Here is a 22431-nt window from a genome sequence, read left to right as displayed (position 1 = left end):
CACTCGGCACGTGTAATGCTGCTCCTCTTCGGAGGGCACCACCACAGCCGCCCACATCTGGAAGGTCCCGTCCCCTGCAGGCCTGGTCCCCACCAGCTCCATGTCCTGGGTCAGGTCCTCCCCATCCCGCTGCCAGGTCACGGAGATCTTGGCAGGGTAGAAGCCCAGGCCCCAGCACCTCAGGGTGACTTCTTCCTTGGAGAAGGGGTGGCGGGTCACATAAGTAAGTTTGGGGCGGGTCTGTGGTAGACAAAAGGCATCCATGGAAAGACCTGCCGAGAAGCCCCTACTCTGATGCCCAGGATGCTGCAACTCGTGCTTTGGCGCCAGCAGAGCAAGGCGGGGTCATCCAGGCAGGAGTGGAGCCCAGCCTCGAGCTAAGCAGCATCTCAGGAGAGGGGCTGGAGCTCGGCCCAGCATTCTGCAGGGCAAGGGTCACTGCCCCACTCTGCCCCCCAAGCCCGTGGCCACTGCTTCCAGACAAGTGCTGATCGGCACTCACCACTGTGTCTGGTGGGAGGGGAGACACTTGTGCCAGGCTTACAGCCTGGGAACAGCCCAGAGCTCTCCCCAGAGACGTTCTCCACGGGGAGGACTTGGGAAGAGAGCACAGCACAGCCCGGGACAGCATGGCGGAGCCCAAAGTGCCTCTCCTGCAGTGGGAAGGGGGCGCCCAGCACAGCGACCCCGTCCACCCAGGTGCTGGCCAAGCCCTGAGGGGCCCCAGCTCTGGCAGGGAACAGGCCCTGCTGGGGACGTGCGGGAGGCCAAGCTGGTGGGGTGAGGTCAGTACCAGTGTGGGACAGGTGCTCCCTTCCCAGAGCCAAGTATCTCTACAGCCACAAGACGCATTCCTTTTCCAAGTTTCTGCGTGAACTGTGATGGGTGTGTGTGAACCTCTCTGCACTGTGACCACCCTTAACACAGAGTTCAAAGGGACTCATCTTAGAACCAGATCATCAAATGTCTGTATCACAAATTGGTAATTGTTTTTTTTTGATACTGGGTATCGAACTCAGGACCTTGCGTTTTCAAGGCAGGTGCCCAAACCACTGAGCTAATTCCCGGCCTGGTAATGTTTAATTTTCAAAAATAACTAAGCATAGTCCCATTGCTCTCACTTGACAATATTATAAATAATAGTTTTTTGAGTGTAAAATATTCTTTCTCATAAAAACTGTTACTTAAAGTATCTTATTATTTTACCTTTTTGATTCTATTTTCAAAATATTTCATACTGTACACAGTGCGTTGGCATCATAGAACATCCTCCTGCCTCAGTCTCCCTGACTGCTGGGATTGCAAGCATGAACCACCATTCCCTGCTTCTGAATATTTTATAAATACTAAAGAAACATACAGCTGAAACAGTAAGGAATGAAAACCATGGAGGTCCTGGGTCCCTGGCACCTAGCATCCGGCTCTGCTGTCCTGGCCTGTCTTCCCCAGGTTGCAGTATGCTGTTCTCGCCCGAGCTTCCTCGGAAGTTCTTCCCAGGCCCCAAAGCACTCAGCCTCGGCATTGAAAGGCGAGCTCAGGAAAGGGGGGGTATCCCTGTTCTGGAGGAGAGGTGCTATCAGAAGGGCCCTTTCTGTGGTCTTGTCATGCTCAGGGGTTAGTGCCCTGGCCGCTAGGGCTCTGCCGGAGCCGCAGTCCCACAGAGACAGAGTCCCAGGCTCGCAGAAAACCTGGGTCCCCAGCAGCCCAGGGCCTGAGGGACCAGGCCTGCAGTGGGTTAGGACCCTGGACCTGTCTCTCAGGCTTTGCACTGAAAACACCAGGGAATAGTTCAAGGGTGACCTGCAGCGTGGAAGCCGGGGGCATGTGTGCCAAGGGGAGAAAGCAAACATCATGAAGGTGAACATGCTGCCCATGTCAGACACAAACACTGCAGATGGAAGGTTTTGAAAAGCCTGGCAAAATACTGTTTTCTGTGTTCTGAATTGGGTGCTTTCCCAGCACCAGTGGAAACATGCCTGTGATTCATTTAAAATGTCAATTAGGCAGCAGGAGTAGGACTGAGAATCAGTCCCAGGTAGGGGAGGCCCTGGACGGCCAGGCCGGTTCCAGTGCTTGGGTGGACAGTGGTGGCAGGAATTGTACCAGGGCGGCTGGAAGCCTGGAGGTGAGCACAGGAGTGGGGTAGAGAAGACCCCACCTGTGTTACCTGTTCCCAACTAATTGTTTTTACAAATTTCCCACCAAAGTAAATTGAAACATGCACATGTGATGCCTTGGGATCAGAGTGCTTGGGTGCTTCAGTCCCCTGGCCATCACCGCCCTCGGTTTACAAGGTTCCTATGTGGATTCTGGGAAGTAAGGACCCGCCCTTCCCGTCAGCTAACCGGGACTGGAAGCTGTCACCCTCTCCTGGGGATCACATCGTCCTGCTGGCTTGTTGTGAACACAGGCCAATCACAGAGCCTACTCGGGTCTCTTGCAAATCTCCTCTGTCTCTTTGGGGGTGATGCCCCTAGAGGCAGCCCCCACCCTCCCTTAACACCACCTCTCGAGCACCAGGTGTGCAACACACAAGCCCCGGGGACACACTTGACATGTTCCGACCACAGCAGGGCTGTTCTTGGTCTCAGGGTTCCTGTCTTCAAAGCTACTTGTTCGTTTCAAGCAAGTTACCTGGCTTCTCAGCACACAAGTGTAGCATTCTCTTAGACTTCTCTTCATTTCTGTAAGGTCAATTGTAATATTCTCTATTTCTTTGTGGTCTTTTTTGTTCTTTTTTAATACCAGGAATCAAACTCAGGGCCTTGAGCTTGCCAGTCAGGCGCTGCCCTGCTGAGCTACATCCTCAGCCCAGTGTCCTCTATTTCCTGTCTGATTTTGTTCACAGTTGTTCCTATTTTGTTAATTGTTCATAGTGTCCCTGCCTCCTTTTTTTTTTTTTGGTACCGGGGATTGAACTTGGATCCTTCCGCTTGCAAGGCAGGCAGTGGAACCACTGAGCTAAATCCCTGGTCTACTCTTCTTTTTTGTGGTACTGGGGAATGCAGCAGTGCAGATATCTACTGTGCTTTCACTGGGTGTGATGGTACATGTGGTTCCAGCTCTCGGGAGGCTGAGGCAGGGGATGGCTGTGAGTCAGGCCAGCCTGAGCTACAGAGCGAGTTTATGGGCTACACAATGGGCCCTGACTCAAAATACAAAATCAAAACAAACCTAATGTGATCACAAATAGTTGCTTCCCTCTAAAGTCCTCACTGAGATTAATTTCCTGGGGCAATAGTTCCAGGAGGTAGGGCCTTTGGGCAGGGATCGTATCACAAGGGTCCATCTTCATGAGGGGGATTAGTGCTTTTTAAGGGGCTGGAGGGGCAAATTCAGCCTTTGCCGTGGACTGCAGAGTATCTCAAGAATGTTTAAATCCATTGTTTCATGATTTTTTTCTTTTGGAACTGACTGAACTCGGGGCCTTCCAACTGAGCTACATCCCCAAATCTTTTTTTGTGGTATGGAGAATCAAATTTGGGACCTTGCACTTTGGAGGCAGGTGGCAGAGCCAGAGCTAAATCCCTGGCCCCCCACCAGATCTTTTAAATTAAAATTTCTTTTGAGTTAGGGTTTTGCTAAGTTGCTGGTGTGCCCAGGCTGGTCTTGAATTTGTGACCCTCCTGCCTCAGCCTCTCAGTGTGGGGTACAAGTGTGCACCACTACGTTCGTTGCCCCTAGCTCTTGACAGCATCCAACTCAGAACAATTTTCTAATCTTTGAATTACCCTAACATAAGCCCTCATCTTGTAGTTCCTAACTTTAATGAAATACCTTTGCGGAGCTAGTAAGTGCCATCTGGACCCAAGGTGTGTGCCTGGCAGTCTTGGGAATCACACTGTCCCTGATGTTAGCAGTTAGTGAGTGGCAGGCAGAGGCTGTGCCCGTAGCCTAACACTTTACCAGCTGACAGCCTGACTGTGTGCTCAGCATTTGGTTGATGAACAAAACACTTTTGCAAGAGAGAAGTACTGGCCACAGGGCAATTAAGAGCAGGCGGAGTACGGACTAGAGCTGCATGCTAACTCCAAGGAAAGTCCTTCGAAGACAATTGGTCTTGTCCTTTGAGTCTGAAGAGCTGAGAAAGCTGGAGCTTTATGTGGACTGGGAAAAGCGTGTGGCTGTCGACTACAGAGCTGAAGCTGGGCTTTGGATCCTGAGTGGGTGGCCCTGGGGTGCCACAGTCCTCACTCGTCCTGGACTTTCTTTCGTGGTGTTAAGGATCGAACCCAGGGCCTTCATACTGAGCCACACCCCCAGAGCTTTAAAAATTTCTGAGACAGGTTCTCATTAAGTCACTGAGTTCCCAAGGCTGGGCTGCAACCTAAGATGCTCCTGCCTCAGCCTCCCAGAGGACAGGCACACACCCCAGCTCAGACTGTCTTGATCTGTGAGAAATAAACTTCTAGTTTAAAACCTTGGGTCGGGGATTTAGCTCAGTGGTTCCACTGCCTGCCTCGCATGTGCAAGGTCCCGAGTTCGATCCCTGATACCAAAAAAAAAAAAAAAAAGAATTATATCCACAGACATGCCTTCAACCACTGCCCATATCCAAATAACTCAGACTTGTTCCTAGTTTTAATCTTAGTATCAAAACTTGTATATTTAGGGGCCAGGGATTTAGCTCAGTGGTTCCACCACCTGGCTCACAAGTACAAGGTCCCGAGTTCGATCCCCGGTACCAAAAAAGAAAAAAACCGTATATTTAAACTGGGCGCGGTGGCACAGGACTCTAATTTCAGCATTTGGGAGGCTGAGGCAGATTGCTGTGAATTTAAGGCCAGCCTGAACCACATAGTGAGACTGTCTCAGAAACAGAAAAAACCATGTACACAGAGAAGAGTGTATGCCTACCTACCTTCTGTATAAGGTGTGAGCAAAATACAAGGTTAATGTTTTAAAAAACTTACTACCCTAAAAGAGACATTGCCATTCATCTCCCTCAAAATACTCTGCCTAACTTCGAACACACAGCCCGTCATTCCTGCCATTTCGGAAGTGGTCTGGAAGCCTACCACAGCTATCTTGATGTCCTGAACTGACTCGCCGATTCTGGCTGTTACCCTGAGTGTCTGCTACAGGGCCTGGCCTGTTGGAACTGTACATATTTTTGTTGAAAGACTGCTTCATTGGAACTAGTGCAATAAACACCAAAGGGATAAACAGAGGTAAAACACTTAAAACTACTGCACAGGGGCCAGGCTTTCCCTTTCTGTAACACCTCGGGCCTGAACACCAGGAAACCTGGCCTGCTGGCTGAGGGGAGCGCTGGTCCACAGGCTGGCAGAGACTCAGGTGTCGCCATGTCCCATGACCACCATCTGAACTAAACGAGGAGTGAGCCGTCTGCCGAGCGTAGCCTCATCTGGGCCTCCAGGGATGACTGGAACGCAGAGTAAAGAAAATGCTAGTTTCCACTGTGTTTATTACTAATATAAAAAAATGTTAAAAAGAAAAAAAAACTCATTCTCAGTTCTCCAGCAGCTCCCATCCCTCCCTCTGGTCCACAAGACTCCCGACCCATCTCCTCAGGGCTAGCTTAGAACCAAACCCATTCCCGGCCGTTTTCACAGAAAACAACTGTGCCAGGGGTGTGAGGAAAGAGGGTCAAGGGTGAGAGCGCTGGCCAGTGTCCACCCAGAGACAGGCCGGGCGAGATTCACAGAATTCAGGTGCATAGCTGCTGTCCTCACGACGACAGCCTTGCGAAAGCAGGCTGGAGAGGGGCGGGCAGAGAGGCCAGGCCGAGGCCTACAAGACATCACTGGCCAGTGTCAGGCCAGGTGTAACCAACATAAGGAAGAGGGGGGACAGGGAGGTGGCCCGCGAGCTTCACAGTCCTCCCGAGTCGGGAGGTGGGGCCGTCGAGGGCACCAGGAGCCTCCCGCATTTTGGCAGAAAAACTTAAGTCTAGTGTTGGGAAGTCATGAACACTGAGAGGCTACGAGGGGACGCACAGCTTCATGAAGCACAGTGAGCACAGACCCGAGCGGTGGGGATCATGCTACCCAGAGAACTAGAGTCCAGAGGCGGGGAGCAGCCCGGTACCAGCCACCAGCCAGAGGCGGGCCAGACGCCCCGGCACTTCCCGAGCAGCTGAAACCCTGGTGTCACAGGCAGAGGACGCTGGACAAGCAGCTCTTGGGAATGGAGGGCGACAGTGGACAGATGCACAAGAAACAGCACCAGGGCTTCCTGTTCAGCAGTCACTTGGCGGAGGGGGATCTGGGAGGCAGTCGAGGGGGCGTGTGGGGGTCCCCAAGGCGAGCCCTGGAGGCGGGGTCAGAAGACAGCACCCACCACGCACCAGTGACCAAGCGCAACTCTGGACCCCACACCGGGGCGTGGGGCGGGACAGCCTCACAGCTGGCGTCACAGAGCCATGGGCCGGAGGGGAAGACACAGTCTCACACAGGAGGTCCGTCAGCGCCCGGATGGTAGAAGGCACAGAGGTCCTCGTATCGGCAGTGGCCCTTTTTGGAAAAGTGTCGACAGACAGGGCGGCTGGATTTGTCTGTAGATGAGTGAAAACTGGGCAGTTTAAAGTCTGATTAAGACGACAATGGTAATGAAGAGCAAAGACAAAGCAGGTTCGCTAGCCCCTACCATTTCCAGTTTCATTTTGTGGGGAGGGGCAGTGGTGCTAAGGATGGAACCGGGGCCCTCAAGACAGCCCAGGGGTTGCAGGGTGTAGCCTAAGCGGTATGCCAAGGGCCAGGATTGATCCCCAGCTTGGGGTGGGGAGGCAGGCGGCAGGAAGGCTACACAGCAAACAAAGTGGACCTCACCTTCCATGGCCTGGGGGCCGTCCTTAGGCGGGCAGGTGTTCTTGACAAGAGACCAGCTTTTGAGCCTTCTCGGGTTTCTCTGCTCTTTGTGAAAGCTTTCCCAGAAGGGACCCCTGTGGCCTGGCCCTGGGAAGGGAGGTTCTGCACTGACCCCCCACCAACCACGACCATAAGGACTAGTCCTGGGGCCGAGACCTCCCCGAAATGGGCCTCTTCCCCTGGGAGGGGGGGGAAGGCTCAGCAGTGGTGGGATCGTTGGTCCCCTGGATCCTGGAGGGCCTCTGTGGAGGGCTGGAGAGACAGAGAAAGGTGAAGACAGGCAGCTCCATCCCCACACACAAGCCTTGATCTCAGCCTCTGCACTGGCTGCATTCCCTCCCTTACTATTATTATTATTATTATTTTCTTTGGTACCGGGGATTGAACTCAGGTCCTTGCGCTTGCACAGCAGGCAGCGAAACCACTGAGCTAAATCTCCGGTCCTTCCCTTATTATTTTTTGAGACAGGGTCTTGCTAAGCTCCCCAGGCTGGGCTTGAACCTGAGATCCTCCTGTCTCAATCTCTTAAGACTGCTGGGCTCACAGATGTGCACTACACCGGGCTCTCCTCCTTTTTAATTACAGTGCAGCACATAAAGATGTACAGTGCCTATTTTAAGTGTACAGATCAATTATTACAAAACAAACACAGCCAGGTGAAGAGCTAGAGCCTTTGTAACAATTTAAGACTCACTCCCATGCCCCTCAACTCCCTGCTCCAAAGGTAACCAACATCCTGACTAACATCACAGGTTCGTCTTTGCCTGTTTTGAACTTTGTGTAAATGGAATCAGTCCGTTTCTTTGTGTCTGGCTCCTTTCACTCAACATCATCCCACGGCACATGGACAGCTTCCAGTTTAGGGCCACAGGAAATGCTATGAATGTTTCAATTTCTATGTTATACATGTGCATATATTTCAGTACATATGAAGTAAAGGAATTGCTGGGTCAGAGTGTGTGTATGTTCATTCAAGTTTAATAGGTAACATCAAACTTTGTTTCAAAGTGGTTGTCAAACTCAGGTGTGGTGGTGCATACCTATAATCCCAGCACTTGGGAGGCTGAGGCAGGAGAACCACCAAGAGTTCAAGGCCAGCCTGAACTACATAGTGAAACCCTGTCTCAAAAAACCAGAGTGGCTGTCAGTCTTTTTCATTCTGCCATTCTCTTGTGTAAGAAGTGGTAAGTTTTTTATTGTAATAAAAATAATAGAACATAAAAATTTACCATCTTGACCTTTTCAGGACAAGGCCTCACTATGCAGTTTGGGTTGGCACTGAACTTGTGGCAGTCCTCCTGCCTCAGCCTCTGGCGCTGGGCTCATAGGTGTACACCACTGTCACTGGCCAATCCTAACTCTTCTTAAGTTTACAGTTCAGGAGTTTTAAGTATATTGATATGTTGTGAAACAGATCCTTAGAAGTTACAAAACTGAAACTCTATCCACTGCACGACTCCTTTCCTCCACACCCTTCCACCCAGCCTTCTGAGTTTCACTCTAGGCACTTTACGGCATTTGTCTTTTATGGACCAGTTTGTTTCACTTCGTATACCGTCCTCAAGGTCCATCCCTGTTTGAGTATGTGACAGCACTTCCTTCCTTTGTTAGGCTGGACAAGATTTCACTGAATGTGCATATTTCGTTTATTTATCCTGTCAATGGATATCTGGGTTGCTCCTACTTTTGGGGTATTGAGGACAGTGCGCCTAAGAACATGAGCATACAAATCTCTCTTCAAGCTGGGCACGGTGGCTGGCACACACCTGTACTTCCAGCACTCTGAAAGGCTGAGGCTGGAGGGGTCCAAGTTTGAGCCCAGCCTAGGCGACTTTAAGACCTGGTCTCAAAATAAAAAAAAATACAAAGGCCTGAGGATATAGCTCAGTGTGAAGGCCCTGGGTTCTACCCTCAGTACCCTACAAAAAAAATGTCTTCAAGACCATGCTTTCAATTCTTCTGAATATATACCTGTAAGTCAGACAGCTGGGTCAAATGGTGGTTCTAGTTTTAATTTTAATTTTTGGTTTTTTGAGATAGGGTCTTGCTTTGTAGTGCAGGCTAGCCTCAAACTCACCTCAGTACTCCTGCCTCAGCCTCCTAAGTGCTGGGATTATAGGTGTGCACTGCCGCACTTGGCTCTTAATTTTTTGAGGAAACTCTGGACTATTTACCATAGTGATTATCTCATGTAATAATCCCATCAACAGGGCACAGGAGTTCCAATTTTAAAGTAATGTTTTTATCTTGCACTTATTTGATAATTAATGTTGAGTACTTGTTGAAGTGTTTTCAGCCCATTTAGATACTTCTTTTGTAAGTTGTTCTAGTCTTTTGCCAATTGTTCTAATGGGTTGTCTGGAGGACTTGTTTACATATTTTAGATATGGGTCTTGGTTATATTTCTTACTTTTTCTCCCTCAGAACGGGAGATTGAACCCAGGGTCTTACACCAAGTTACATCCTCAGACCATCTATTTTCTTTTTGGCACCAGGACTTGATCTCATGACCTTGGCCTTCGAGGCAGGCACGCACAGTGCCACTGAGTTAAATCCCCGGCCCCTGTCTATTTTTTATTCTGAGACAAGGTCTCACTAACTTAGTGATTCCTAAGTTCTCCAGACTTGAGTGAAACTTATAATCCTCCTGCTTCAGTGTCCAGAGTGCTGGGATTACAAGTGTGTGTAATCCCTGGCTTCCTGTTAATTTTTTAATGGTGTCATCTGTTTGACAGAAATTGGTAACATCTGATACAGTACGTTAATCACTCTTCTCTTTATAGCATATGTATATTTCTTCAGGAACTTTTAGAGTACTAACACCATGAAAATACATTTACTTCCTAGAAAAATAGTTCTTTTACACTTGGATCTATAGACCAGTTAAAGTGACATTTCCATCTGGTGTGAATAAGAGGTCAAATTTCATGAATGTCTAATTAATCCAGCAACTTAGTGGAAAGACTACTTCTTCAGTTCTATTTTCACATAAACGAAGTGTCTGTGCATCTGTGGGCTTCTTACTGGACACTTTGAGCTACTGAACTGATGATGTATGAGTTTATTACTGTGTGAAAATCCAGACTGTCATAATCAGTGTAGCTTTACTACGAGTCTTTATATTCATGTATGCCTTCCTACTTTAACAATGTCTTGGCAGTCTCTCATGTAGGTCCTTTTCATAAAAATGTAGAATGTTTTCTTCCACAAAAACATCACAAGGATTCTGACTAGGAATGCACTAGCTCAACAGTTCAGTTTGGGAAGAAGCAATGGTTTTACAATATAGAGTTTTCAAACCCATGACTGTACAACTTCTCTTCATCCATTTAGATAGAGAATCCCCCATCTTTTAAATCATTGATGGACTTTACTCGCTCCTTTGCTTCCTCCTCCAGGACCTAAAATAAGGATCTGGGCCCCTTTCCTTCTCACCTGACTTGGGGTTACCAGGCTTTCCATTGGCCATGGGGGGAGGGCCCAGGAGGCTGGGTGGTCCTAAGAACAGACACGAAAACATGGTGTTAAGAATGGACTAAAGCACTGACGATCCCATTCTTAGTTGTCTTTATTCTGTTACTTATATATAATCCAACTAGTAAAGAAAGCCAGTTGTAGTCTCAGCAGTATTACAAGTTCTCAACCCATCTACCTGCCCTTTCCTCTGCAAAGCTGTTTGAAGCTTAGCGAAAAGTAGAGACATGGTAACGCAGGAAAGGTACTGACAGCAAGAAGGGCACCGACAGCTTTCCCTTACAATGCCACTACCCGTAACACCCCAGGTGATGCCAGAAACAATCCAATCTCTCACCTTAACTGCTGGCCAATCAGACACTTCTTTCCTCCTCTCCTCTCCTCTCCTTGGGGGAGTAGTTTAGAGAAGTCTGCACTTCCACCTTCCCAGTGACAGAGTGGTCACCAATTGTCATCTCAACCATCGAAATCTGTAATAGCTCTACTGCCCCCTTCCCTGCCATTCTGCGGCTGCGCATACGAGCTCTTTCTCTTCTCCTCGTCTAGAAAGGTTTGGGGCCGGACCGAGGTTGAGGGTGCAAGTAAGAGAACTCATTCGAGAGTCCATCCCGAGCAGGCCTCCCGTGCCCGCCCCGGGGCCCTTCCTCCTTCCGCCGGCCCCTCCCCCGCACCTGGTCCGCCCCCAGCCCCCGGCCGGGCCGGCCGCCGAGCGTGCGCACACCCCTCCCGGGCCCTCACCGATGGGACTCTCGTCTTCCTCGTCTCCAGTCTTTTCCCGATCGGGCACGGGGGGCTGCTGTGGCGGCGGCGGCTGCTGCTGACTCTGCTTCTTTCGTTTCGGCATCGTGGCTGCAGCAATGGCTGCGGCGGGATCTGGAGGGCAGTGAGGAAGGGGACGCTGGTTCCGCTTCCGGGGGCGGTGGGCCGTGAGGCCGAGGCTCCCGCCACCCCACTTCCGGGGCTGCGGAGTCGCGGCGGCGGCCGGGTCCGGCGCAAACGGCCTCCGTCCGTGTCTGGCCGGCATGGTGGCGACCTTGCCCCTGCCCTTGGCTGAGTCTCCATACGTCGTTAAAAACAATTCCCTCTCCACGCGGGAAAGCACCACGGCCAGCTCCGCAGTGTGCCAGAGCGATAGGCTTTCGGACCTGTGACGAGCCGTCGCGTCCCAAGATCGCCACCTCCGGTCCCCGGTTGCTATGGTAACGGCTGCAGGCACAACTTCGTGCCCTTTGACCTCGCTCCAGGAGCCCTCGTCCCACTCGCGTTTCTTCTCTCGCCTGCGCTCGCACAGCGCTCCGTCCGCCCGCTTCTCGTCGTCGTCCCCGCCAGGAACCCGGGTCCCAGCGGGTCGGCGCCCCGGAGGCCTCCGCCCGCGCCGCGGGTCCCGCGAGTCCACGGCCCCGGCCCCGGTGGGCGGGCCGCGCCTCAGGTGCGCCCAGGCCTCTCGGCGCGCTCGGGTGAGGCCGCGCGTCCCCCGCCGGCGGCCGCCGCTTGGTAGCGCCAGTGACGGAGCGGCCCGAGCCTCCCACGCGCGCCCCCCGCCGCCCCGCACCGGCCGCGCGCCCGCCTGACGTCACGCGGCCCCGCCTCCTCCAGGGTCCGGGGCCGGCGGCGGGCGCCGCCAGCGGAGTCGGTTGGGCGGCGGAAGCTCGGCGCAGGGCGGGCCAGGCGACTGGTCCGGGCCATGCCGAGGAAGAAGCCCTTCAGCGTGAAGCAGAAGAAGAAGCAGCTGCAGGACAAGCGGGAGCGGAAGCGGGGTCAGCGCGGGAGCGGAGCGGGTGGAGCGGGCGGAGGAGGGGCGGGCCGGGCTCCGCGCACCGAGGGTGTGCCCGCCGCGTCGGGGCTGCGGCGGGGGCCCGTGCCCATGCGGGGGGGGCCGCCGCCGAGGGGATTCCCGCTGCCGGGGCGGAAGAGGACGGGCGAGGGGACGGGAACCCTCCAGCTCCGGCGGGCGTCGTCGCCTGGCACCGGAGTCGCTGCCCCCCACGCACATCCGGGAGGGTCCTGAGGAGGGACTTGGGGAGGGCGGAGTCCGGGGAAACTTGGGGGACCCCGAAGGGGAGCCGGCCTGCCCGGGAGGCGTCTGCTGGCCCCGAGAGCCGGCCGCACTGGCGTCACCGGCCCCTCCCCGCAGGGCTTCAAGATGGGCTGCGCTCCAGTTCCAACAGCCGCAGCGGGAGCCGGGAGCGGCGGGAGGAGCAGACCGACACCTCGGACGGGGAGTCTGTGACCCATCACATCCGGAGGCTCAACCAGCAGCCTTCGCAGGGGCTGGGGCCGCGAGGCTACGACCCACATCGGTGAGAGAAGCGGAGGGCTCTCACGGCCAGGCCGTCCTCGCCTACCTGGAGCGGTGGGACAGAGCTGGTTGCCGCGGGTGGACGCTTCGGAGTGGAAATGGCGCGGCCCAGACGTTGTGGTCCCCTGGGCCACGGCTGATCTTCCAAAGGCCTGGAGGGAGTTTGGCCGACGAGGCGGGCTGGAAGGACTCGCAGAGAAAGCTTTGGGAGGTTGTCTGCCCCAGTATGGCACAGGCTTCCGCCGGATGCATGCCTCCTGTCACCGTAGGTACCGGCTGCATTTTGAACGGGACAGCCGGGAGGAGGTGGAGAGGAGGAAGAAGGCGGCCCGGGACCAAGTGTTGAAGCCTGTCAGTGCGGAGGTGCTGGAGCTGGACATCCAGGAGGTCTATCAGCCCGGCTCAGGTGCACCTGGGAGAGGTGTCTGAAGGGTGAGAGCTGACCCAGGAGGAGGGCTCTGGGATGCATGCTTGGTCGCTGAAACTGTCACCTTCTCTGACTCCTCAGTCCTGGACTTTCCTCGCCGTCCGCCTTGGAACTACGAGATGTCCAAAGAGCAGCTGATGAGCCAGGAGGACCGGAGCTTCCAGGAGTATCTTGGGAAAATCCACGGGGCTTACACTTCGGAGAAGCTCAGCCACTTTGAGCACAATCTGGAGGTGACAGTGGAGTGGGGACGGGGTGGGCTCTTGTGATCCACATGCACATGGGCCTGAGTCAGGCTGAAGAGTGACTCGGGGCTCAGGTCTCTCCCGCCGATCTTATTTTTCTAGACATGGAGGCAGCTGTGGCGTGTGCTGGAGATGTCCGACGTTGTCCTGCTCGTCACTGACATCCGACATCCTGTGAGTACCAGGGAGGAGTGCAGAGAGGAGGGGGCGGGAGTGGGAAGGCAGAGAGGTGCCCTTCTTTCTTTCTGTTCTGCTTTCTTTATTCTACGTTGCTGTCTGCATCAGGCACTGTCCTTTACTCATCTGTCATCGTTGCCTGTGACCTGTCCCCTGGCCAGCTGCCTCTCCTCCTTACAGTCCTTGATGAAAGCCTGCAGGTCCCACTCCCAGCCTGGGCCATAGACAATCCCAGGCCTGTGGCACTCCCTGGATTCTGGGATGGAAGCTGGGGGCTTGCCCTGCTCAGCCCAGATACGCCCTTTCCTGCCCACCTCATTTCTCTGGCATGGCCCTGGGCTGCTGCAGACCCCACTAGAGTGCTGGGGTCCTGTGAAGCCCGGGCTGCTGCTGGGCTGCCTTTCGAGTCCTGCAGTGGAGCAAGGGAAGTTGGAACATTCAGGTTGGCGGTCCCCAGTGAGTGTACACAAACATGCCTGCGAACACACGTATGCACACATATACTCACACCCAGGTGGGTTCACGCACGCTCTTCACAGTCGCGCACACGTGCTCATGTGCATGTGTATGCACTTGTATTGTTATGCACACCTGCAAACAGTAATTTTATTTATCCAATCCCCACTTCATTCCTGAACTCAGTTCTTGCTGGGCGTCGATGTTTCCTCATCCTTGGTTCATTTGATTTCTCATTCTGACCTGTGGGAACCCCTCTGGGACGTGCACAGGTCTTACTTGCCCTTGCTTTACCTTTCTTGCTCAGTTGGGCTGCTTTACTGTGTTCAGTCCAGAGCCCACTGCTGTCTCTGAGCTGTGCCCGTGAGTGTGGAGTTGGAGGCAGAGTGCTCTGCTGACGTCTCCTTGTTCCACGCCTTCCCAACCCTGTGGCAGGTCGTGAATTTCCCACCAGCGCTTTATGAGTACGTGACTGGGGAGCTCGGGCTGGCCCTGGTGCTGGTCCTGAACAAGGTGGACCTGGCCCCACCTGCCCTCACCGTCGCCTGGAAGCATTATTTCCACCAGCACTTTCCCCAGCTCCACATTGTCCTGTTCACCTCTTTTCCTCGGGACCCCTGTGCTTCACGTGACGCTGGGAGTGGTGAGTGTTGATGAGGAGGGCCAGGTGGGCAGGGAGCGGGGAGCAGGGCCCCTATGGGGCCCTGGTGGGGAGAGGTGGAGCTGTGCCGGGCGCTGACACTCTGTGCCCTCTGATCCCAGTCTTGAAGAGGAGTCGGCGGCGGCGGGGCACAGGATGGACTCGGGCCCTGGGGCCGGAGCAGCTGCTGCGAGCCTGTGAGGCCATCACTGCGGGGAAAGGTGAGTGGCTGGGGTTCCCGGAGCGTGGGCAGTGGGCAGCCCTGGAGTCGCTTTGCTCAGCTCTGCAGTCAGCTCCCTGGGCCTGGGGCAGAGTCAGGAGCAGATGACGCTGGGGCAGAGCCGTGCCCCGGCCGCTCACTGCCTGTCTTCCCAGCGCCTGGCAGAGGCTCAGGCAGTCCAGGGTGGGGCGGGTGGTGACCGAAGTCATCTGCAGTGGCGGGGGCCTCCTTGCTCTTCTCTCTGAGCAGTGGACCTGAGCAGCTGGCGGGAGAAGATCGCCCGGGATGTGGCCGGGGCCACCCGGGGCAGTGGCTCTGGGGAGGAGGAGGACGAGGAGGACGGACCGGCTGTCCTGGTGGAGCAGCAGACGGACTCCACCCTAGAGCCGAGTGGCCCAGCCCGGGAGCGCTACAAGGACGGGGTGGTGACCATTGGCTGTGTGGGTAAGGGCGCGGCGGGCTCAGTGAGGAGGCAGCGATGGGGTGCAGGAGAGGAGTCCCGTCCCCTCTGCTCTGCTGTGTGTGACTGACCACGAGGCCCAGCCCAGAAAGTGGGTGTGCAGTGAGGGAGTAGTGTTAGAGGGCTGACTGCGCCCGACAGAGGGGAGCAGTGATGGGCTGAGGGTAAACGGCAGCATTCACATGGCCCCTACCGAGCCAGGCGCTGTTCCAAGGGGCTGCAAACCTCAACATCTCTGTTGCAGTTTAGTCCTGGGTGCAGGGATCATTAAGTCAGAGCAGGGCTGAAGCAAGCATTAACTTCCTTGTGAGTCTTTTGTTTTGTTTGGAGACAGGTTTTCACTCTGTAATTCAGGCTGGTCTTGACCTCACTATGTAGCCCAGGCTGACCTTGAAGTCTTGGCAGTCCTGCCTTGCTTCCCAAGTGCTGGGACGACAGGCCTGAGCCACTTTCCCAGCTGGTGTTTTTTTTGTTTTCTTTTGTTTTGTTGTTTTGGTACCAGGGATCGAACTCGGGTCCTTGCACTTGCTAGGCAAGCGACGGAACCACTGAGCTGAATCCCCAGCCCTCCCGGCTGGTTTTGAATTAACTATGTAGCCCAGACTGGGCTCAGACTTAGAGTAATTCTCCTGCCTCAGCCTCCCAAGTGCTGGGATTACAGACATGTACGACTTTGCCCAGCTGAGTCGATTCCTGTGGAACGCAGGATGCACAGTGAGGCTCCAGGGCCCCTTTTCAGTTTGATGTTCGAGGTGAGAAGGGTCCTCAGCACAGCTGTGGTCTCTGAGGTGCTGTTGGAACTGAAAAGGGCCCTGGCCGAGGAAACCTGGCGTGTGCCCAGGGTAGCTGGCTCTGTGCAGTGGCCCTGAGTTTTCTTCCTGCCTGGCTGCCGAGTGCCTGCTCCTCCGCCCTCAGCTTGGCTGTTCCCCGCTGACTGCCGGCCCTGGCTGTCTCTCAGTGGGGCCTCCACCCTGACTTCTTGGCCAGGTCCGAGCGGAGAGCACCGCGCCCGGGCAGCCGGTGTGGGTCTCCCTCCGCTGCCATTCTTTCTGCAGTCAGCAGGCATTTCCTGAGTGCCAGCCAGGTGCCGGGCGCGGGGAGATGGCACAGACCCTTGTCTGTGCAGTGGGAGGAGCCCTTGTTCCTGTGAGTGAGTAGGGCCGTGGTCTGAGTCACCGTCCACTGCATGGGCCGTGCAAACTCTGGGGCCCGGGGCCTGGTCGTCGGGGAGCAGCGCGACTGCCAGGGCTGAGAGTACAGAGCCCGGGAGGACGTGGGAGGAGCCCAGGAAGGCCCAGGGCCCACAGCGCGCAGCTCTGTGACCACGGCCACCATCTTGGGTTTTACTCTTGGCCTCCCGGAGGCTGGCGGTGAGTTCGGAGTTCCCCTTTCAGAGGGTTGTTCTGCCACCTCCGTGCAGGGTGAGTGGTAGGAGGTGGACCAGAAAGGAAGCAGGAGCAGTCAGAGGCTACTTGGAGGGGAGGGGAGGGGAGGGGGCCCAGGGTCAGGCCGTGTTTGGAAGGTGGGGGGATGAGACCCCTGTGGGCTGCCAGAGAAGGGGGTGGGGGTGTCCTGGGCAGCTGAGAGGAGAGGAGCAGGCCTGAGGGCTGCAGGGAGCAGAGACAGCATCGCCCGCAGGGCTGTGGAGTCCGCCATGGGGGTGGGACTCGAGCTGCGGGAGAGTGGAGGGCTGCAGATTCACGCGAGGGAGGGGCGTCAGCGGGACCCTCAGGGGTCTAGGTGGTGGGTAAGGCTGTGGCGCTGTGAGATGCAGGTGGGAAGAGGAGGCCGGTGACTGCGCTCAGCATGCAGAGCTTGGGCAGAGGAGGAGGAGCCAGCGAAGGGGGTGAGAGGCAGGAGAGCCAAGCAGGCGTGCAGAAGTGAAATGAGGAGTGTTCCGAGGAGCCAGGACCCAGGTGGGGCAAGAGAACCCACCTGGCACGGCAGGCGGGCGGAGAGAAAGGTGAGTCTCGGAGGAGTGGAGGAGCGGAGGGAGGAGAGAGCCAGCCGGGAGGCCCTGCAGACAGCTGCAGCCCCTTGGAGGGGCCGGACCCACCCTGCTGCTCACTGCCACTGTCCTGAAGTCCGAAGGCTGCAAAGTAGACTGCACTGTGCGGGATGCACGGCCGGGAACCGGGAAGGTGAGGGCTGGGCTCCCTCCGTCAGAAGGAGGCTCCGGTGTGCAGGGGAGCGAGGGCCTCTTGGAGGAGTCCCGCTCTGGGCCCGAGGGGCTTCCCACAGCAGAAGTGACTGAGTCCTTTCCCACGCTGTGGGGGTTAATCCGGCCCAGTGCACGTGTGCTTGCCTGGTCGCCTGTCTTTTAAGGAATTTTCTATGACAGGAGAGGGCTGGCGGGCTTGGCAAGGGAGAGCTCTTCCCTGCCCCTCTGTCCTGGAAGGAGACTCGTGTGAGAAGGACCACGGTTGGCTCCGTGGCTGAGTTGCGTGGTATAGGGCTGGGGTCCCGTCAGAGCGTTCAAGATCCGCAGCTGGGACTGGCTGTAGAGCAGGTCAGGGAAGTGGCAGAACCCAGAGGGCACAGGGCCGCGCACCTGTGATCCCAGCACTTGGAAGGCTGAGGCAGGAGGAGCACAGATTTGAGGCCATCCTGGGCTGCGTAGTGTGTTCCAGGCCAGTCAGGCTACTCGGTGAGACCCCGTCTCAGAAAACAAGAAGGGAGTGGAGGTTGTGCATTGCAGTTGCACTGTTCCCGAAGTGGGTCATGACGGAGAAGCGGACAGAGTGGGGTTTGGAGTCGGGATTTCGGGCCCAGCTGTGGCCCGGGAGGAGGCAGCAGCTGTGGATGAAGGCCTTGGAGGGTGAGGCGCAGGCCCGGAGGGGCCGGCAAATGGCCGCCCCCATGCAGGTCCTGGACCTGGCTGGAAAGGCGCTGGCGGTGGCTGTGCAGAGGGCCGAGTGCGCCACTCTTGGGGTTGCGCGTCCCCCCGCCCCAGGCCCCTGCTGCGCTGCCAGCACCTGCGGCAGCCTTGCCCTTGTGCCTGGGAGCTTAGCATTCCAGCCGCCCGCTGCAGGTAGGAGAGTCTCCTGTACAGCGCGGCTTGGCTCAGAAGCTGGTGAAGTCCCAGCTCAGAGGCTGGGACTCGGTTGCAGTGCTCAGCTCCTCCTCCTTTCTGAACCTCAGTTCCTGTCAGCCCAGCCGCACCCCAGGTCCTGCCGCAGCGGAGCTGGGCCTGCGCTCACGCCCAGCCTCCTTCAGGTTTCCCCAACGTGGGCAAGTCCTCGCTCATCAATGGGCTCGTGGGCCGGAAGGTCGTGAGCGTCTCCAGGACTCCGGGCCACACCCGCTACTTTCAGACCTACTTCCTCACCCCCACGGTGAAGCTCTGTGACTGCCCTGGCCTGACCTTCCCCTCTCTGCTGCCCAGACAGCTGCAGGTGGCGTGCACGCGGGCGGGGCGGCGGGGGGCGGCATGGTGCGGTTCGGTGCGGTACGGTGCTGAGCGCAGTCCCTGCAGGTCCTGGCCGGGATCTACCCCCTCTCGCAGATCCAGGAGCCCTACACTGCGGTGGGCTACCTGGCCTCGCGCATCCCTGTGCAGACGCTGCTGCACCTGCGCCACCCGGAGGCTGAGGACCCGTCCTCCGAACACCCCTGGTGCGCCTGGGACATCTGCGAAGGTACGGCGTGGGCTTGGCTTGCGCCGACCTCTCTGCTCCTCACTCCATCCGCACAGCCGCTGTCCACTTCGGGGGACCGGAGGGCCTGGGACGGGAGTGGGTGGGGTGGCATCCAGGCATCCTCCTGGGCTCCTTTCTCCCTCCAGCCTGGGCCGAGAAGCGCGGCTACAAGACCGCCAGGACGGCGCGTAACGATGTGTACCGAGCGGCCAACAGCCTGCTGTGGCTGGCGGTGGACGGCCGCCTCAGCCTGTGCTTCCACCCCCCGGGCTACAGTGAGCAGAAAGGTCTGTGGCCTGCTGCGAGCGTGCGTGCATGCACACGCAGGTCTGGACAGTGCCCAGTGGCACTGCCGCTGCTCCTTGGAGGCGGCTCTGATCCGAAGCGGGGTGGCGGGAGGCGAGTGACAGAAGACTGCTGCCCTCTGCTGCGTCCCGGCCGCGCCCCGTGTCCCCTGGCTTCAGCCCCGAGCTCAGCGCTTTTCCCTTCTCTTTGGTTCCCAGGCACCTGGGAGTCTCATCCCGAGACCGCAGAGCTGGTGGTTCTGCAGGGCAGAGTGGGGCCGGCAGGCGAGGAGGAGGAGGAGGAGGAGGAGGAAGAGGAGGAGCTGAGCAGCTCCTGTGAGGAGGAGGGAGAGGAGGACCGCGATGCGGACGAGGAGGGGGAAGGGGATGAGGACACCCCGACCTCCGGCCCGGGCTGCGGCCTGGCTGCCCGCAACCCCTACGCTGTGCTGGGCGAGGACCAGTGCTGAGGCCCCTCCACCTCCCATCGGAACCCCGCCCCAGGAAGAGAGATGCTCCTGCCTCAGCCTGGGCCAGCGCGCTGGGGAGGCCTCCCCTCCCTGCCTTCTGCTGTTGTGTGCTCTCCAAGGAAAGTTCTGGGTGGGTCCTCAGCCCCTGCCCTCTCCCGCCCTGCACCTTAGGAACAGGACGGGCCTGGGTTGAACCAGGAGGGAGGTGAGCCGCTCTGGCTGAGGCCTCCGGCTGAGGTTCTTACAGGAGTTCCTCAAGTGGGCAAATGCTGAGTCTGCCGAGCATCTGGACCTGTGCCGAGCGCCGAGCGTCGAGCGAGTGAGGATGCGCCCGGCGTGGTCCGGATGCCATCAGGCACCCGGGCTTTGGACTGGGGAAGCCCTGTACTGTTCTCCGCATCCTGGGAGCTCATGAAGTATAAGCCTAGGACTTCCTGTTGATAAAAATTTTTAGTTGCAGACAATGCTGCTGAAAGTGTTGATTAATGTGTGTGAGTAGAGAATCACTACAGACAGTTCGCCCGCGCGCACATTCCTGAATTGAGCAGAACCGTCCGGCCCGAGAGGGTAGGAGCTAGGTGCTGCGTGTGCGCTACTTCCTGAGCCCTGATCCCACGGCGGCCAGCATCCTGGGCCATTGTCGCCGGACTTCTCCCCTGAAGCGCTTGGATTTCTCCCATGAAGCAAGCGTGGCCCTCGTGGGCTTCGCGCAGCCAAGCAGCGTGCACCTTGCCTTGCTGACTGCCCTCGGATGTGAGGTGAGCCGTGCACGCTGGCCAGTGAGGAAGTGGCAGCAGCAGGCCACCCTTCCCCGGAAGCTCCCGTTCAGGTCCGGGTCGCCAGGGGGCAAAGGAGGAAGGAGACTGTGGCGTTGGGGTCCCAGCGAGGGCCCAGAATGTTCTGGGAGGCCGCCAGCCTGTGCTGGAGCGAGGACGGGAGCGCGGGCTCATGGTCCCCCGGGGGAGAGGTGCCCAGCTCCTTTCGGATTTGCCGGGGCCTCTCCGTTCCGCGCCCTCTGCTAGGTCTCGGGTTTCATCAGGGGGTCTGGGAGACAGTGGGCCGGAGCTGGAGTCAGGCTGTGGCTGGAGCAAGGGGTGTCTCCAGCTGAAGGCCTGGCGTGGTGTGGCGTGGCGTGGAGTGCCGTGGCCCCAGGACTCCTAGGAAGAGGCTGCCTGGACTGGGCCTGGGAGGAAGGAGGCAGCCGGCCCCAAAGCACCTGGTCCTGCCCTCCCGAGGGCCAAGTCCGGGGCGGTGCTGGCGCGTGGAGGCCCAGGGCTCCGCTGTCTCCAGCTGGAGAGAAGTCTGGCTTCTGATGCCTGGAAACACGTGGACATCAGCTTCCTCCCAAGCTTGCCTTTCCGGATTGGGTTGAGTCTTGGTTATAGAACAAGTCCCTGTGTGGTCCAGGGCACTTCTAGTATCTGGACTTGTTGCTTCCTTATTTCTTTTTCTCTCAGCATGGGATTAAACATAGGGCCTTTGCACTGAGCTACGCCTCCAGGATCCTCTCCCCTTTGTATTTTGAGGCAGGGTCTCAAAAGTTCCCCAGGCTGGGCTCAAACTTGGCAGTTCTCCTGCTTCAACCTTCCTGAGTTCTGGGGTTGCAGGCGTGTCCGCATGCCAGGTTCTTCCTTTCTTAGTAATCTTTGATAGTCAACAGAATTTGACTGAAAACAGCACGTGCCAGAAATGCTGAGTTCTGGCAGAAAATACAGCGTAGACTTTTTCCTGCAGGAGTGGAGCCGCCGGGCGCTAGGGCAGTGTGAGTGAAGTGCTGAGGGACTCCCTGCGGCCCTGACTGATCTGTGGGACCAGGGGAGGTGCGGAACCAGCACCACGGAGGGCTAGAGCCCGCGTGGACCCCACAGCTCCTGAGGAAGTTTAAAGAAGCGGTGTGCAGCGGCCGAGCGCTGTGGGGTGGTAGGACGGCTGAGGCAAGGCCGCCGGCGCAGGCTGAGTTTGCAGCAAGTACCGAGGCGGCGGAGAAGCTGGGGAGTCGGCCCGGCCAGGCGAGGACGGCAGAGGGGGGAGCCCGGCTCCTGGGGACCTCATCGGCGCGGGGCGCGGGGCGAGCGCAGAAACGAGCCCTGAGCCTGGGAGTCACTTGTGCCTTAGAGCTGCGTGGGCGCAGAATGGAAACCGGGTTGGGGAGAAGGGGGCGTAGGATCGAGCGAGTGGCGGATGGCAAGAAAGTAGGGCTGGCGTTTTTGTTTTTTGTTTTTTGTTTTGTGGTGCCGGGGACTGAAGCCAGCACTTCACGCTGGGCTACATCCTCGGCGTTCCCCACTCTCTTCGTTTTGTATTTTTAATTTTGAGACGGGGTCTCACAAAATCACCGAGTAACCCCAGGTTGGGCCCGCCCTCGTGATCTTCCTGCCGCAGCCTCCTGAGTGCTAAGATCAGGCGTGCGCTGCCCGCCCGGCGAAGGCAGCTTTCCAGGCTGCCTCGGAGGTGGCCTGAGCGGGAGGGAGGGAGGCGGCGTCTGGGCGCGGGGCCGCCAGAGGCGAGGCGCGGGGCAGCAGCCTCGGGGACAGCGGGAGCGGCTGCGCAGGACCCAGGGGCCGGGACAAGGGCGCTGCAGCCTCGTGCACGCGGGCCGAGGGTGGAGAGGCGGTGCCACCGCCTGGGAGCAGCCGCGGACCGGCACAGCGACGGTAACATCGCCGCGTGGACCCGGTCACTGAAGCTGCGGGCGGGCTTCGGCGCCACCTGGCGGCGAGGCGCGGCACTGCAGGCGCTCCCGGGGCTGTCGGCGCGTCGCTGTTCTCGCGTCGTTGTTTTAGTGTCTACAGCTCCAGATGTGTCAATAAA

At 57.2% G+C, this 22431-nt stretch overlaps 2 protein-coding genes across 6 annotated transcripts; one reads left to right on the top strand and one right to left on the bottom strand.

Annotated features, from left to right (window-relative positions):
- Positions 1 to 5411: 5411 nt before the first annotated feature.
- Prr3 (proline rich 3) lies at positions 5412 to 11740 on the bottom strand. Of its 3 annotated transcripts, none has more exons than XM_004847096.4 (4): positions 11043 to 11740; positions 10266 to 10328; positions 6792 to 7082; positions 5412 to 6517 (listed from the first exon to the last, which is right to left on the bottom strand). In XM_004847096.4, exons 1-4 carry the CDS (start codon positions 11326 to 11328, stop codon positions 6411 to 6413), a joined length of 747 nt encoding a protein of 248 aa, XP_004847153.1. In that variant the 5' UTR covers positions 11329 to 11740; the 3' UTR covers positions 5412 to 6410. The 3 variants fall into 3 exon arrangements, with proteins under 3 accessions (XP_004847153.1, XP_021115831.1, XP_012928407.1); XM_021260172.2 differs by having other exon boundaries at positions 5412 to 6534; positions 11043 to 11515; XM_013072953.3 differs by having other exon boundaries at positions 6342 to 7082; positions 11043 to 11515.
- A 126-nt stretch (positions 11741 to 11866) lies between these two features.
- Gnl1 (G protein nucleolar 1) lies at positions 11867 to 20084 on the top strand. 3 transcript variants are annotated; one of them, XM_004847098.4, is made up of 12 exons: positions 11867 to 12061; positions 12439 to 12604; positions 12873 to 13009; positions 13112 to 13263; positions 13378 to 13449; positions 14344 to 14551; positions 14671 to 14769; positions 15018 to 15212; positions 18370 to 18623; positions 18704 to 18866; positions 19013 to 19153; positions 19370 to 20084. In XM_004847098.4, exons 1-12 carry the CDS (start codon positions 11989 to 11991, stop codon positions 19618 to 19620), a joined length of 1911 nt encoding a protein of 636 aa, XP_004847155.1. In that variant the 5' UTR covers positions 11867 to 11988; the 3' UTR covers positions 19621 to 20084. The 3 variants fall into 3 exon arrangements, with proteins under 3 accessions (XP_004847155.1, XP_004847156.1, XP_004847157.1); XM_004847099.4 differs by having other exon boundaries at positions 11901 to 12061; positions 18445 to 18623; XM_004847100.4 differs by lacking the exon at positions 15018 to 15212 and having other exon boundaries at positions 11901 to 12061; positions 18445 to 18623.
- Positions 20085 to 22431: the final 2347 nt, after the last annotated feature.

The sequence above is a fragment of the Heterocephalus glaber genome, unplaced genomic scaffold, assembly GCF_053883595.1.
Source record: "Heterocephalus glaber isolate CG9 unplaced genomic scaffold, H.glaber_assembly_v1.0 deba00001141, whole genome shotgun sequence".
Lineage (NCBI taxonomy): Eukaryota > Metazoa > Chordata > Mammalia > Rodentia > Bathyergidae > Heterocephalus > Heterocephalus glaber.
The sequence above is the reverse complement of the archived record's forward strand: the minus strand, read 5'-3'. Positions and strand labels throughout refer to the sequence as shown.